This window comes from Mytilus galloprovincialis, chromosome 1 (assembly GCF_965363235.1).
Source record: "Mytilus galloprovincialis chromosome 1, xbMytGall1.hap1.1, whole genome shotgun sequence".
Classification (NCBI taxonomy): Eukaryota; Metazoa; Mollusca; class Bivalvia; order Mytilida; family Mytilidae; genus Mytilus; species Mytilus galloprovincialis.
The window spans coordinates 31,965,730-31,979,320 of NC_134838.1; the positions used below are offsets into that span (position 1 = coordinate 31,965,730).

The 13,591-nt window shown below is 32.4% G+C and overlaps 1 protein-coding gene and 1 long non-coding RNA gene across 4 annotated transcripts in view; both read left to right on the forward strand.

Moving 5' to 3' along the window:
• Positions 1 to 512: 512 nt before the first annotated feature.
• LOC143071501 (uncharacterized) lies at positions 513 to 6,602 on the forward strand. Of its 2 annotated transcripts, XR_012976911.1 has the most exons (4): positions 513 to 721; positions 2,119 to 2,190; positions 2,682 to 2,848; positions 6,273 to 6,602. It is a non-coding gene; the product is annotated as an uncharacterized LOC143071501 (long non-coding RNA). The 2 variants fall into 2 exon arrangements; XR_012976912.1 differs by lacking the exon at positions 2,119 to 2,190 and having other exon boundaries at positions 516 to 721.
• Positions 6,603 to 12,669: 6,067 nt separating this feature from the next.
• LOC143071507 (laminin subunit alpha-like) overlaps positions 12,670 to 13,591 on the forward strand; it is an 86,536-nt gene continuing 85,614 nt past the window's right edge. The window contains exon 1 of one of the 2 annotated variants that reach the window (XM_076245858.1): positions 12,670 to 13,118. In XM_076245858.1, the coding sequence (XP_076101973.1) occupies positions 12,702 to 13,118 (417 nt within the window). In that variant the 5' untranslated portion in view covers positions 12,670 to 12,701. The remainder of the gene's footprint in view (positions 13,119 to 13,591) is intronic. The other variant, XM_076245866.1, reaches the window with a different exon arrangement.

The following is a 13,591-nucleotide window of genomic DNA, read 5'->3' on the forward strand; positions in this document are numbered from 1 at the left end:
AAGGGGGGGGTCAACATTGATAGTCAAAAAGCCTTGAAATATTCGATAAAAAAACGTTGAATGAAATATGAACTCCAAAATCTCATATTATAAGACTAGTAAACCACAGGCTTCTCAATTCTTGTATGATAATGAACTAGGTGAAAACCTAGAGCTGACCGAGTGCGAGATCTCATGGATAATCATCGAGGTCGTTAAACACCCCTTGCAGTAAACTTTGGTTAAATTTTTAAAAAAATCGAAATGTAATAGTCTGAACACATTTCACCGCTCATTCCACTAAATATTAAATTGCAGTTACAAGTATCACAAAACTTCCCTGACCTCTTTTCTTTAACCATAATAGAGGGAGGAGGGGAGGAGGGATCCAGATATTGAAATCCCGGGCTTAAAAACACGAAATCCGGCGAGGTCCCGAATTAAAAAAAAAATCAAATCCCGACTACCCGAAATTCGGAAATAGAATTCCCGGATCCCGGAGTTCCGATAAAGGTCCTACACCCTAACCCCAAACTCCCCGGCAGTTCCAGTTCCGATCCGCATACGGGCCCGAATACTACTCTACACTAATCACTGCCTTCGGCTTTTTTCGTTACGCGCTCTTCAAGCGGTTTGACCCGGATTGACCTTTTGTTGCTACTGAAGCAAATATGGCTGAACATTGATGAATGAGGATAATTGTTATTAACTTTACCAGTATATATGAATAAAAACACTAACCGTAAGTAAAATGCACTCAATCCAAATAATTTTACAAAATAAAAATTTGCAAATTTCTGTATCGTTAGGTCGAAGAATTCAATTCTGGCATGAAAACTCGATCGACTTTGTTGCATTATGCAAAAAAAATCTTCGTCAATGAAGACAGTGGCGGATCCAGAAATTTTCATAAGTGGGGGCCCACTGACTGACCTAAGAGGGGGCCCGCTCCAGTCACGCTTCAGTGATTCCCTATATAAGCAACCAAATTTTTTCCCAAAAAGGGGGGCCCGGCCCCCCCCCTAAATCCGCCTATGGAAGAAACATAAAATATGATCTTCTCGTCTGTGAAGTTGAAAGAACACTTAACTCTATAGCTTTTGATATTAAATTGGACATACTTTTAATAAACTGGCACCCAATCATCAGCTAATAAACTCGTTTGAAGAACAGAATACAATGCTGGGAGAGTGGCTAAATTTTACCCGAGAAGCTGCTCCATGTGGAATTAAAGATATTTTACAAAAGACAAATTTGGACTCTATAGGGATAAATTTAGGATTTCCTGGGAAAGGGGTGCAAATAATGCCAAATTGACACATGGCTTCAAATACATTATTTAAACGAACTTCAGTAAGGGCTGTATTACATGACTTACATGTATATTATATTAAGACTCTGTTTATTCACCAATCTCCGAATTTCTCAAAACTCAATTTAGATTTCATGGATAAAAAAAATAAAACAATCATAAATTATTATAATTGAAAAATAATATAGGGTAACACACACATTACTAAATTTGTTATGCAATTTGCTTTTATTATATATATGTCGCCATGGTCATGTATGTATTAATTTACAATATTCTGGATGGGAGCATTTCCATTTCGATATTACTATATTTTATTGAATTATTATCCAGTCAATTTATAGTCTATACAATATAATAATTACCCCCCCCCCCCCCCAAAAAAAAAAGTAAAATCTTTATAATTTTGGTCCAATTATTCTGTATTCTATTTACCCTTTAAGAACCACATTTAGGCCAAATAAATAAATATGTGTGTTTCCTATTTCCCTCTGTACTAAACCCTATATGTTTTAAGCTTGGAAATAGCTGCCTACCTTAAAGTTTTTTTTGTAATTTTTCAATAAGCACTGTTTAAGTCAGAATATCTCTCCCTTAGACTCAATGTAAAAAAAAAATGTTGAATTACATAAATTCCCTACCTACGTACCATTTATTTTCAAAGATGTAATAGGAAACACACACAGTATTTTATTTGGCCTTAGCCCTTATATATACAATGTACATGTACTCTTAATAAACCTTTTATTCCTGCAATAAAAAACACTTTTGACTATAATTCTAAGACGCCAGTAATCAATTCTAATGTTTTTATTTTTATCTTACAGATGGTGACAAAAAAGATAACAACACAGTGTTAAGATTGAATCAGAATGAATAAAACAAAAAGATTATAATAGGTATTGGTTTTTTTTTTAAATATTTTTATTTGCATGGATTAATTATTTTATCAATTTATAAAAAAAATACTATTTAATTATCCTGCCTTGCATGGAATAAAATGACAACTTACATTGTTCTAAAAAAAAATGTTTGTAAATAATGAGTAAAATTAATGCTCAATAACAATGTTTAAAATGTTAACATGAAAACTGATTTTGATTTGAAGCCATATTTTATGAAATTGATTAATGTAGACAAATCTTTTTTATAGTTACAAATGTAGGTGACACTTAAACACTCAATATCTTTCTTTAATTAGTATAGTAGGATGATACAGATTGATGCCTGTGAAAGAATTATAAAAAAGGTTGCATTCAGTTTTTTATTGTCAATAATACTTCTCTCCCCCTAATTTTCAAACTTTTTATATGTTAAATAATGCAGGTCCTTGCATTTCAACAATTTATTTTTAGTTATACTCATTTTATTATTTCATTATTACTTTCAGCTCCCTCAACCAGAAGAACTATGAACACAGTTATTGATTTCTATGTTTCCTTGGAGATTTTAACAGTTATTGTTAAAACTTGAAATCTAACAGAATGAAAATTTGAGAAAATTTACATATACAGTGTACATGTACATGTAGCTTCAATATAAATCAACTGATACACCGTAAGTATGTCTTCTATATATGAAAGTTATAAATTGGTTTGTTTACAAAATTTATTTTTTACTAGATATATTTGAGTAAATACCGGACCAAATTATATATTAAAGCAAATACTTACAAACGTTTTTTTTTTTTAAATTACTAATATTTCCTATATGGTGATATAAATTATATGATCAAATTGTGGATACAACTACATGGTTTATGCTATAAACTGTGAATATTAAAAAAGAGTATGTTGTATGATTGCCAATGAGAAAACTCTTCCAACAAGAGACCAAATGACAGAAGTTAACAACTGTAGCCTATAGTAGGTCATAGTACAGTCTTAAACAATGAGTAAAGCCCATACCACTCAGAGAGCTATAAAATACACTAAAATGACAAATGTGAAACAATTAAAACTAGAAATTTGGCCTAATTTATCATACATGTATGTACAAAATAATGAACGAAAAACAAATATGTGACACATCAAACAACAACCACTGAATTAAAGGCCCCTGATTTGGGACAGACACAGACATACATAATGTATCGGGTTAAACATGTTCGCTGGGACCCAACCCTCCCCTTACCTGGGACAGTGGTGTAAGAGTACAAAATAAAAACAAACTATAAAATTCAGTTGAAAAAGACTTAAATCTTAACTCATCATGAGATGGATACAAGTAGAAATAAATAAAACCAAGAAAAAGGGGGCATGGTCAGGTACTATTACATACAAACAACTGAAAGACACTTAGTATAGATCTAGATTATTTACTCTAAGCACACTCAAGCTTAATAGATGTGAAAAATACCCTAAATCTGATAGGTCCTGCAACTTTTGAAAGAGACTCCAAAAAATTACTTATAAAGGGAACTCAATCTAAATTTTGTGTTAAAATTTCATGAGAAATTGTTCAAAGCAAAGGAGAAGGGCATTAAAGGACTATTTTTTGTCCAAGAATATAAACTATTCCAAAAAGCCCCATGATGTTTGGAATTGCATAAATTTAAGAAACATGAATTAAAAACATAATATTTTTTATACGACCGCAAAAATTAAAAAATTTTTGGTCGTATATTGGTATCACGTTGGCGTCGTCGTCGTCTGCATGGTCGTCCGAATACTTTTAGTTTTCGCACTCTAACTTTAGTAAAAGTGAATAGAAATCTATGAAATTTTAACACAAGGTTTATGATCACAAAAGGAAGGTTGGGATTGATTTTGGGAGTTTTGGTCCCAACATTTTAGGAATTAGGGGCCAAAAAGGGCCCAAATAAGCATTTTCTTGGTTTTCGCACTATAACTTTAGTTAAAGTAAATAGAAATCTATGAAATTTTGACAAAAGGTTTATGACCACAAAAGGAAGGTTGAGATTGATTTTGGGAGTTTTGTTTCCAACAGTTTAGGAATTAGGGGCCAAAAAAGAGCCCAAATAAGCATTATTCTTGGCTTTCGCACAATAACTTTAGTATAAGTAAATAGAAATCTATGAAATTTAAACACAAGGTTTATGACCATAAAAGGAAGGTTGGGTTTGATTTTGGGAGTTTTGGTCCCAACAGTTTAGGAATAAGGGGCCCAAAGGGTTCAAAATTAAACTTTGTTTGATTTCATCAAAAATTGAATAATTGGGGTTCTTTGATATGCCGAATCTAACTGTGTATGTAGATTCTTAATTTTTGGTCCCGTTTTCAAATTGGTCTACATTAAGGTCCAAAGGGTCCAAAATTAAACTTAGTTTGATTTAGGGAGCTACCATTTGATTTTTATGGAGGGGCTAGGATGAAAAATTTTGTCCTGCATTTTTTTTTAGCTATAATCTCTGTCCTGCCTTTTTATTTTTCACTCTGTTCGGTCCTGCCTTTTTTTTTTTTAGTTTATCCAGACTTTTTTTACCTAAATTGTCGTCCTGACTTTTTTTTTTTTGTAAGTGTCTCATCCTGCCTTTTTTTTTACTCAAAACTCCTGTCCTGCCTATTTTTTTTCAAATTTCATCCTAGCCCCCCCATAAAAATCAAATGGTAGCTCCCTTAACAAAAATTGAATCCTTGGGGTTCTTTGATATGCTGAATCTAAAAATGTACAGTATTCAGCAATAGCAAGAAATCTTCAATTGCACAGTATTGTGCAATAGCAAGAAATTTTCAATTGCACAGTATTGCGCAATAGCAAGAAATCTTTAATTGCACAGTATTGTGCAATAGCAAATATTTTCAATTGCACAGTATTGCGCAATAGCAAGAAATATCTAATTGCAATTTCAATTGGAGTTATCTTTCTTTGTCCAGAATAGTAGTTGAATCAACTTAAATCATTGTTTTATACAATATATATAATTGATATTTCAATTGGAGTTATCTTTCTTTGTCCAGAATAGTAGTTGAATCAACTTAAATCATTGTTTTATACAATATACAATGTATATTCACTTTTACTACCAACTGATAAATTAAAACAATCTTTACCATTCAGTGATAACAAGCACTTTATTTTACATTTTAATATTTTATGATGTATTTAAATGAGTAGTTATTGTTGCAAACTCCATTATTAGAAATTTGAATTGAGATCAGTTTTGGAAAAAGGGAAAGGAGGATGTGAAAAAAAAAAAAAATGGAGGGGGGGTTAAATTTTTCTCATTTCAGATTTCATAAATAAAAAGAAAATTTCTTCAAACATTTTTTTGAGAGGATTAATATTCAACAGCATAGTGAATTGCTCAAAGGCAAAAAAAAATATTTTAAGTTCATTAGACCACATTCATTCTGTGTCAGAAACCTATGCTGTGTCAACTATCTAATCACAATCCAAATTTAGAGCTGAATCCAGCTTGAATGTTGTGTTCATACTTGCCCCAACCGTTCAGGGTTCAACCTCTGCGGTCGAAAAAAACTGCGCCCTGCAGAGCATCTGGTTGTCTGATAAGGTCACAATTACATCATGAAGACGAGGACAAATATAGAAATTATGCAGTTTCCAAAACAACAAAATAATTTAAGAAAACCTTTATTATAACTATTGACATAATCTCACTAAAGTAAATATAATTTTTTTCTTGGATGGGCACATTACAGTCTAAAATATAATTTTATTTGACAAAAAACAAAGAAAATTAAGAAATTTTACAAATTTGGTCTAAGTTTATTGCCATGGTAACTGATTAGTTGTAAAAAAAACCCCATTATTTTCTGAATATGGTGTACCTTAGTCTAGTTTGGACAAATTTTGAAATATTTAGGATAACTGTTAAATTAGCAGTAATATCTGGGCCAAATAAAAACCTTTTTTAGTTAGCCCCTACTACTTTGAGATATTGAACAAAGTGTTGCCATAATGATTTTAAAGGATGGATGGACAAACAATGGCATACCATATACATCCCTTACCTACCAGAAGTTACAAAGTTATAAAAAAAATGTTTATATATTTTCAGATCACAATTATGTCAACCTAATCATTGGAAGTTTATCAAGTTACATGAGAAGCATTGAAAGCCTGCAGAGATTCTACATGTATAAATAAATGGAATAGACTCACACTTAAAAATAACTTTTACACAAGACTAATGCACTCTCAAACAAGGATTATTCATGTTTCAATGAGTGAATTGAAGTGCATACTAGCTGCTCATGAAAATTTGTGTGCATTTTTTAAATATTTATTTTCGTTTTATTGATTGTTGTTTTCAAAAATTTGTATGTCTTCATAAATTAATCATGAACATACATGTATTGTTGTTAATAATTAAAATAGATATAAAGAATATTTTTATCTCAGTTTTAGCCAAATGATACAGTTAAATCTGATTTAACTTCTTTCCAAATATATAAACATATGAATACAAGGAGATTTGGGGTATAGGTTCATTGGACAGCATCCCAACAACAACAAAAAACCACAAGACTAAAGTTGATTACAATTTTCCAAAACAGAATAGTTTCAATTGGCCATTCATCAAAAAGTGTGAATATATTTATAGCCCAACAAATAAAGATCTGCTATCAACAAAAAGAAAACAGTAATAAAATTATCTCGCAAATGAATTATTATTGTGTAAACAGGGTTAACCCGATCTCAAAATGGATACATTATAAACACTTTTGATTAAATAGTAGATTTTATGCATAAAAAAATGCAGTATTACAACTGCTTTTACTACAATGACATTCATTTTTGTCATGAATTTGATGTTAAAATAATTATGGCATATATTACCATATGAGATATTCAAGCTCCATGTAGCTTCCAGGTTTTTGTCAAGCATGCGACTTTTGTCGCAGAAAGCTTGACATAGGGATAGTGATCTGGCGGCGGCTGTGTATGCTAACTTCTTAAAAGCTTTATATTTTAGAAGGTGGAAGACCTGGATGCTTCATACTTTGTATATAAATGCTTCATGTTACAAAGTTTCCATCAGTCACATGTCCAATGTCCTTGACCTCATTTTCATGGTTCAGTGACTACTTGAAAAAAGTTAATATTTTTTGTAATGTGAAATTCTCTCTATCATAAGTAAAAGGATAACTATATTTGGTATGTGCGTAGCTTGCAAGGTCCTCATGCCCGTCAGACAGTTTTCACTTGACCTCATTTCATGGATCAGTGAACAATGTTAAGTTTTGGTGGTCAAGTCCACATCTCAGATACTATAAGCAATAGGTCTAGTATATTCGGTGTATGGAAGCACTGTAAGGTGTACATGTCCAACTGGCAGGTGTCATCTGACCTTGACCTCATTTTCATGGTTCATTGGTCAAAGTTAAGTTTTTGAGTTTTGGTCTTTTTTTTCTAATACTCTATGCAATATGTCAACTATATTTGGTGTATGGAAATATTTTATGATCTATATATCAGTTGCGCAGGTTTTATTTGACCTTGACCTCATTTTCACAGTTCATTGCTCAGTGTTAAAGTTTTGTGTTTTGGTCTGGGTTTTTTTAAACTATAAGCTATAGGTCAATTATATTTGTTGATTGGAAGAATTGTTAGCTGTACATGTCTGCCTGGCATGGTTCATCTGACCTTGACCTCATTTTCATGGTTCATTGGTCAATGCTAAGTTTTCTTGGTTAATGTTAAGTTTATGTGACAGTTGAAATAAAGCTTTATATCTAGGACTATCAACATAATATCAATGATTAGTAAAGAAGGCAAGACATTTCAGCGTGTGCACTCTTGTGTTTCCTTACTGAATAAAAATTATGAGATTTCAATTGCTAGTGAGACAATAATTTAGCAGTGACAAACAGGCAATTGGACCAGATTCCTTTTCAAAGTTTTTGAAATATAAGCAATTGATTTACAGTACATATATTCATCACTGGTTTAATGCACACAACTACAATAACAATTATTGTTAATGCCAAGAGTATCAGGACATAATTTGGGTGTAATAGCTACCAAGGTATCTGTTAGCTTAAAACCCAGTCCCCAATCATGTATATTAAATAATTGAAATTGGTTAATGTGCAGTAAAAGTAAAGAGTATATGTACAATAATGTAAGAGAGAAGGGGTCAAGATAATGTTTTGATGAGCAGTAATAAAAATACAATAAAAATTAATGCAGCAAGGTTCAGTATTTCAAAGAATTATTTCATAGGTGTCTAGGTAAAATGTTTGAACAAGAATAGGATTCATAATTATAAGGACCATTACACCTACATATACCATTCATCTATTAAAAGGGGGGCAGGTTTGTTTTCTCTCTCTGAAGTAACATAAATTTAAACTGCATTGATCAATTTGTTTTATACAACTGCTAGAAATTTGTGGCTGTGTAATGGTATGGTGATGTCATCATTGGGAGACATTTAGTTTTTAGACAATAACTAAAGTATAAGAGAAGGGATCTGTACAAGATGGTCCAACCGGTCCAAAATTAAAGTTTTTGTTTGATTTTTATAAAAAATAAATATTAAGGTTTTTTTGTTATGCTGAATCTAACCATGAATTTAGATTTTGAGCCCCATTATTAAATTAGTCCACATTGAAGTCCTTAGGGTCCAAAACTAAACTTAATTAGTTTTCATTAAAAGTTCAATTCTTCTGATTCTTTGCTGAATCTCAACATGTATTTATATTTTGAATATTATACCATATTACATGTACATATTATAAGGGAAATATCCAGTTTTAAAATTTAAAGTTCTTAGTCCACATTCAATCTGTGACAGAAATCAAGCTATGTCAAATATATATATAATCACAATCCAAATTGAGAGCTGTATCAAGCTTGAATGTTGTGTCCATTATTGTTCAGGGTTCCACCTCTGGGTAGTATCTAGCGGCACCCAACCATGCCAACAGAGCATTATATTTTGGAAGGAACAAACTTATTTTAACAATTCACTTTTGAAAACAATTGTTATAGATACAACGTACATAAATGCTGATTTCATGAATTTTCTTGTTTCATTACACCTCTGTCATGATTGATGAAAAGAAAGACTGACCATATTCATACTTGAGTTGATGATGTCATAAAAAAGTTCAAGCGGTGGAAGAGTGGTTGTTCACAAATAAAATAAAACTGAATAAACATTATAATTGCTATTGTAGGTAAGAAAATCTGGAACACATGTTAAAATATGTCACATTTTGTAAGGTTTGACATGACAAAATGACTGAGATTACTAAATAAGTTTTAGTCATTGCAGACTGTGGCACATGCAGGTTATACCTTATGACCTATAGTTGCTTAAATCAATATCATTTGAACTTTGGTGGATAGTCACATTAGCAATCATACCTGAACTCCATATTTTAATCATCATGTATATTACAGCACATAATGTGTTAAGAGTTTCTGTTCCAATCATTGTATAAATATCAAATGGCCAATATATTATGTGCTACTCAAGTTAGTGAACATATTGAAGGGCAAGTTAACATGGTCATTTGTTAATTAGTCACAAATGTGTTCACTATATGTCAATGATGCAAACTTTAAAGTTTATATATGTAGGGTTGTAGTCTAACTGACAACCTCTTTACTTCATACTGAGAATGTCTTGTCATAGTGAAAGTACAAAAGTGAAAAGAATGAAAATGGCACATTTTTATGTTTATGTTATTTGCAAACACTTTTCCCAGAGAACCTTACTTCTATCTGGTATTTTTTACTAACAATGTTAAACCTTGAACAGAAATGATATGAACCTACAGTCTGATATTACATGGGAAGGGGCACTGACTGACCTAAAAAAAAAGGGGGGGAGGTGTTTCTAGTCATACTTCAGTGATTCCCTATATAATAAACCAACATTTTCTAGGGAAAAAAGGGGGGGCTGGGCCACCCTGGATCTGACTATAAATGGATAAAAGATGCCCCTTTATGTTCATAATCATGATAATGAGAAAAGGAAACATGGAAAGGCTTGCATAATTTGGTAGACCAAACTTCCTCCGTTGACAACCGCATATTCATTCAAATCATCATTTGTCAAACTGACAACCTCTTTACTTCATACTGAGAATGTCTTGTCATAGTGAAAGTACAAAAGTGAAAAGAATGAAAATGGCACATTTTTATGTTTATGTTATTTGCAAAAACTTTCCCAGAGAACCTTACTTCTATCTGGTATTTTTTACTAACAATGTTCAACCTTGAACAGAAATGATATGAACCTACAGTCTTATATTACATGGGAAGGGGCACTGACTGACCTTAAAAAAAAAGGGGGGGGGGTTGTTTCCAGTCATGCTTCAGTGATTCCCTATATAATAAACCAACATTTTCCAGGGAAAAAAAGGGGGAGGCTGGGCCACCCTGGATCCGACTATAAATGGATAAAAGATGTCCCTTTATGTTCATAATGAGAAAAGGAAACATGGAAAGGCTTGCATAATTTGGTAGACCAAACTTCCTCCGTTGACAACCGCATATTCATTCAAATCATCATTTGTACCTGTCCAAGTTTATGTTGCAACATTTGGGCTTGTTTTCCCTTTGGACTTAGGAGGGACTGTGCGCCTAACATACATTTCAATTATATATCTGATTCACGTTTCCCTCCATGTTTACTTTCCAAAGGGTTCGGGGAGATAACTTAGATAAGAATGCACACATAATAAAGGTCCTGTGTGGGACGTAAATTTAATGCTCATTTTTTAAATCTAGGAAAAGTTGTTTAAATTTTGGGAAGAAATTATCAAATTGAAGTTTTTCAAGCCGGTAACTAATGGTTCTGAGGAAATTTATTGCGTAGATAATCGTTCCAAAATTTGGAACGAATTTCGAAAGCCGGTGGCAGTGATTGATGGAGTAAAGGAAAACAGTTCCGGAACGGAAACGATCACTGTCCGGAGTTTGCCTACCCCCCCCCCCCCCCCCCCCCCCTCGTAATTCTATATTCTATTCATTTTTAATCTTGAATTGAGACTTGATACTTCAAAATTACATTCTCTAATTTTGAATGATGCACACAGGCACAATAAAAGAAAACAGATTTCGCTATATATCTCTTCGAAATTGGAATTTGTGAAAGAAGAAATGACATGTTATATTTTATCTTACATGTGTACTTTCAATTTCAATATGGTTCTAAATTTAGATTTAATTTTCCCATAAATTGCGGACGGAATAGAAGACACCTGTTTATTTTCTGCACATGTAGAAAAAGTTGAAAACTGGGAGTTGAATGACATAATTTTTACTTATTTTAAGATAAATGTTAGAATTTTTCAAGTTACTGAGTAATTTTTGGGGCATAATTTGTTTATTTTTTGTTTGTTTTCCGTCTTTGTTCTTCCGACTTGTAAGTGTTGCACTAGTGATCAAATTATTTTCTTTGTATCGTCTGATTTCTTATATGAATATAAGTCATGTCCTTAAATTTTCAATTGCACAAAATACGAACATTTCAACGTCTTTTTGATTAAACAATTAAATTTACACGTCTTTCATTAATTATTTGTAACCTATTATAAAACTTTACGTTGAGTACTGTGTTTTTCGTTCAAGACTACGGCTTTTTAAAACGATATTGTTGGGTCAATTCAGGTTTCATTTTATTTAATTTGATATCAATAGAAGAAAATTTGTTACATGTTTATTTGTTTATTTGTTTATAATTTTGTTGTGAGGCGTTTTATCTTTCTGTTGGTATCATAAACATGAAATGCCTTCTCCTACGCGTCTAAAACAAAAAAAAAAAAAAAAACACTGTTTTTAAGTCAGGCTGCACACAGAACAACATACAGAATGCTGTGATTTCTAATTGGAGTTATTTAGATAATTTCTATGAGGTTTAAGACAGCACAGGCGTGCTTGTTGGATTCATTATAGAAAGTAGTTTCTCTTTCGTGTGTCCTTTCTTGGAGTAAGGGAGATAACTTGCGTAACTAACGACGAACGTTTTTAATCCCGTATTCCGCTAGAGGCGTGCAATTACGTACACTTCGCCTTAATCTATTCTTTGATTATCGGCAATATGCAAAGGCTATGGTTGCGTTAATTTCCCTTCAATGTACTTTTATTTAGGTAACTGATTGATCATTCAGTTATAGATCTATTATATAACTTTCATAAGTATATGATCGAGATAATGATAACTTTATCAAACAGTCTACGGCGAAGCAAATGCATTTGTAATGTAATCTGGCCGTGATGGGTTCAACCATTTTATTGAAGGTGTTTCGTATATTGCAATATTTAACTCAGACTGTTTATCCATGCCTAGAAGTCGACCTTGAAGTCTACGTTAAATACAATTAAGTATTTCTTGATTACATAATGATTGACATAACATAAATGTCACAAAATACCTGGGAAATTAATCAATAAACGACTTATCTCTCCCCGGTAAATAGAACAGTCCAAACATTTCACCCTGTACTCATTGAATGAAAGGATTTTGACAATGGCGGTGTGGGAAGTTATTCCCTTACTGATTTTACTTTTATTTTTAAACAAAACAGTTTTAGTTTTTACACAGGAACAGTTTTTAACACCGCCTTATTTCAATCTTGCACAGTCACAAGAAATAATAGCAAGTGCAACATGTGGAGTTGGAGTTTCAGGACGAGAGTTATTTTGTAAACTTACAGGTGCAACCGGCGATTATGGAAATAGATTTTCACCAACAAATGAAGTAACTATAATGGAGGGACAAAATTGTGATCTTTGCGAGGTTCCTAGTTCTGAAGGAACAATCAGATCAACCAAAGAACATCCTGCTGAGTTTGCTATAGATGGTACAGAAAGATGGTGGCAGAGTCCCCCTCTATCCCGGGACTTGAAATACAACGAAGTCAACCTTACAATCAACTTAGGACAGGTAATATTATTATAAAAATAACAGTTGAAAAGTGCACGGGTGCAAGAATTGAAGAGACTGGGGAGGGTAGCATTCGTGTAATTTGATACATTCGTTATACTTATTTACTGAAAAGGGGGGGAATTAGTAGCTATCAAGCTGGTATTAGATTTTCTTATAATTCCAAACAACAGAAAAAACACTGAATCCATCAAAATTTTCTCAGACAGCCAATCAGCAATTGGAATTTTAACCTTAAATTGGAAATCAGATAATTACGGCAAAACTATTCATGATATTAAAATTGGTATATTGGCACTAAAATCTGAAGGAATCATTGTTTCCATTGAATGGACCCCTGGACACGCTGACATACAAGGTAATGAACTAGCAGACCAACTAGCTAAAAAAGCAGCACAGGAGGCAGAAAAAATACAAAGTATTCCATTATTTACTAAACAAGATATACAAAAAGGAGCTAAAGACAGTGTTAT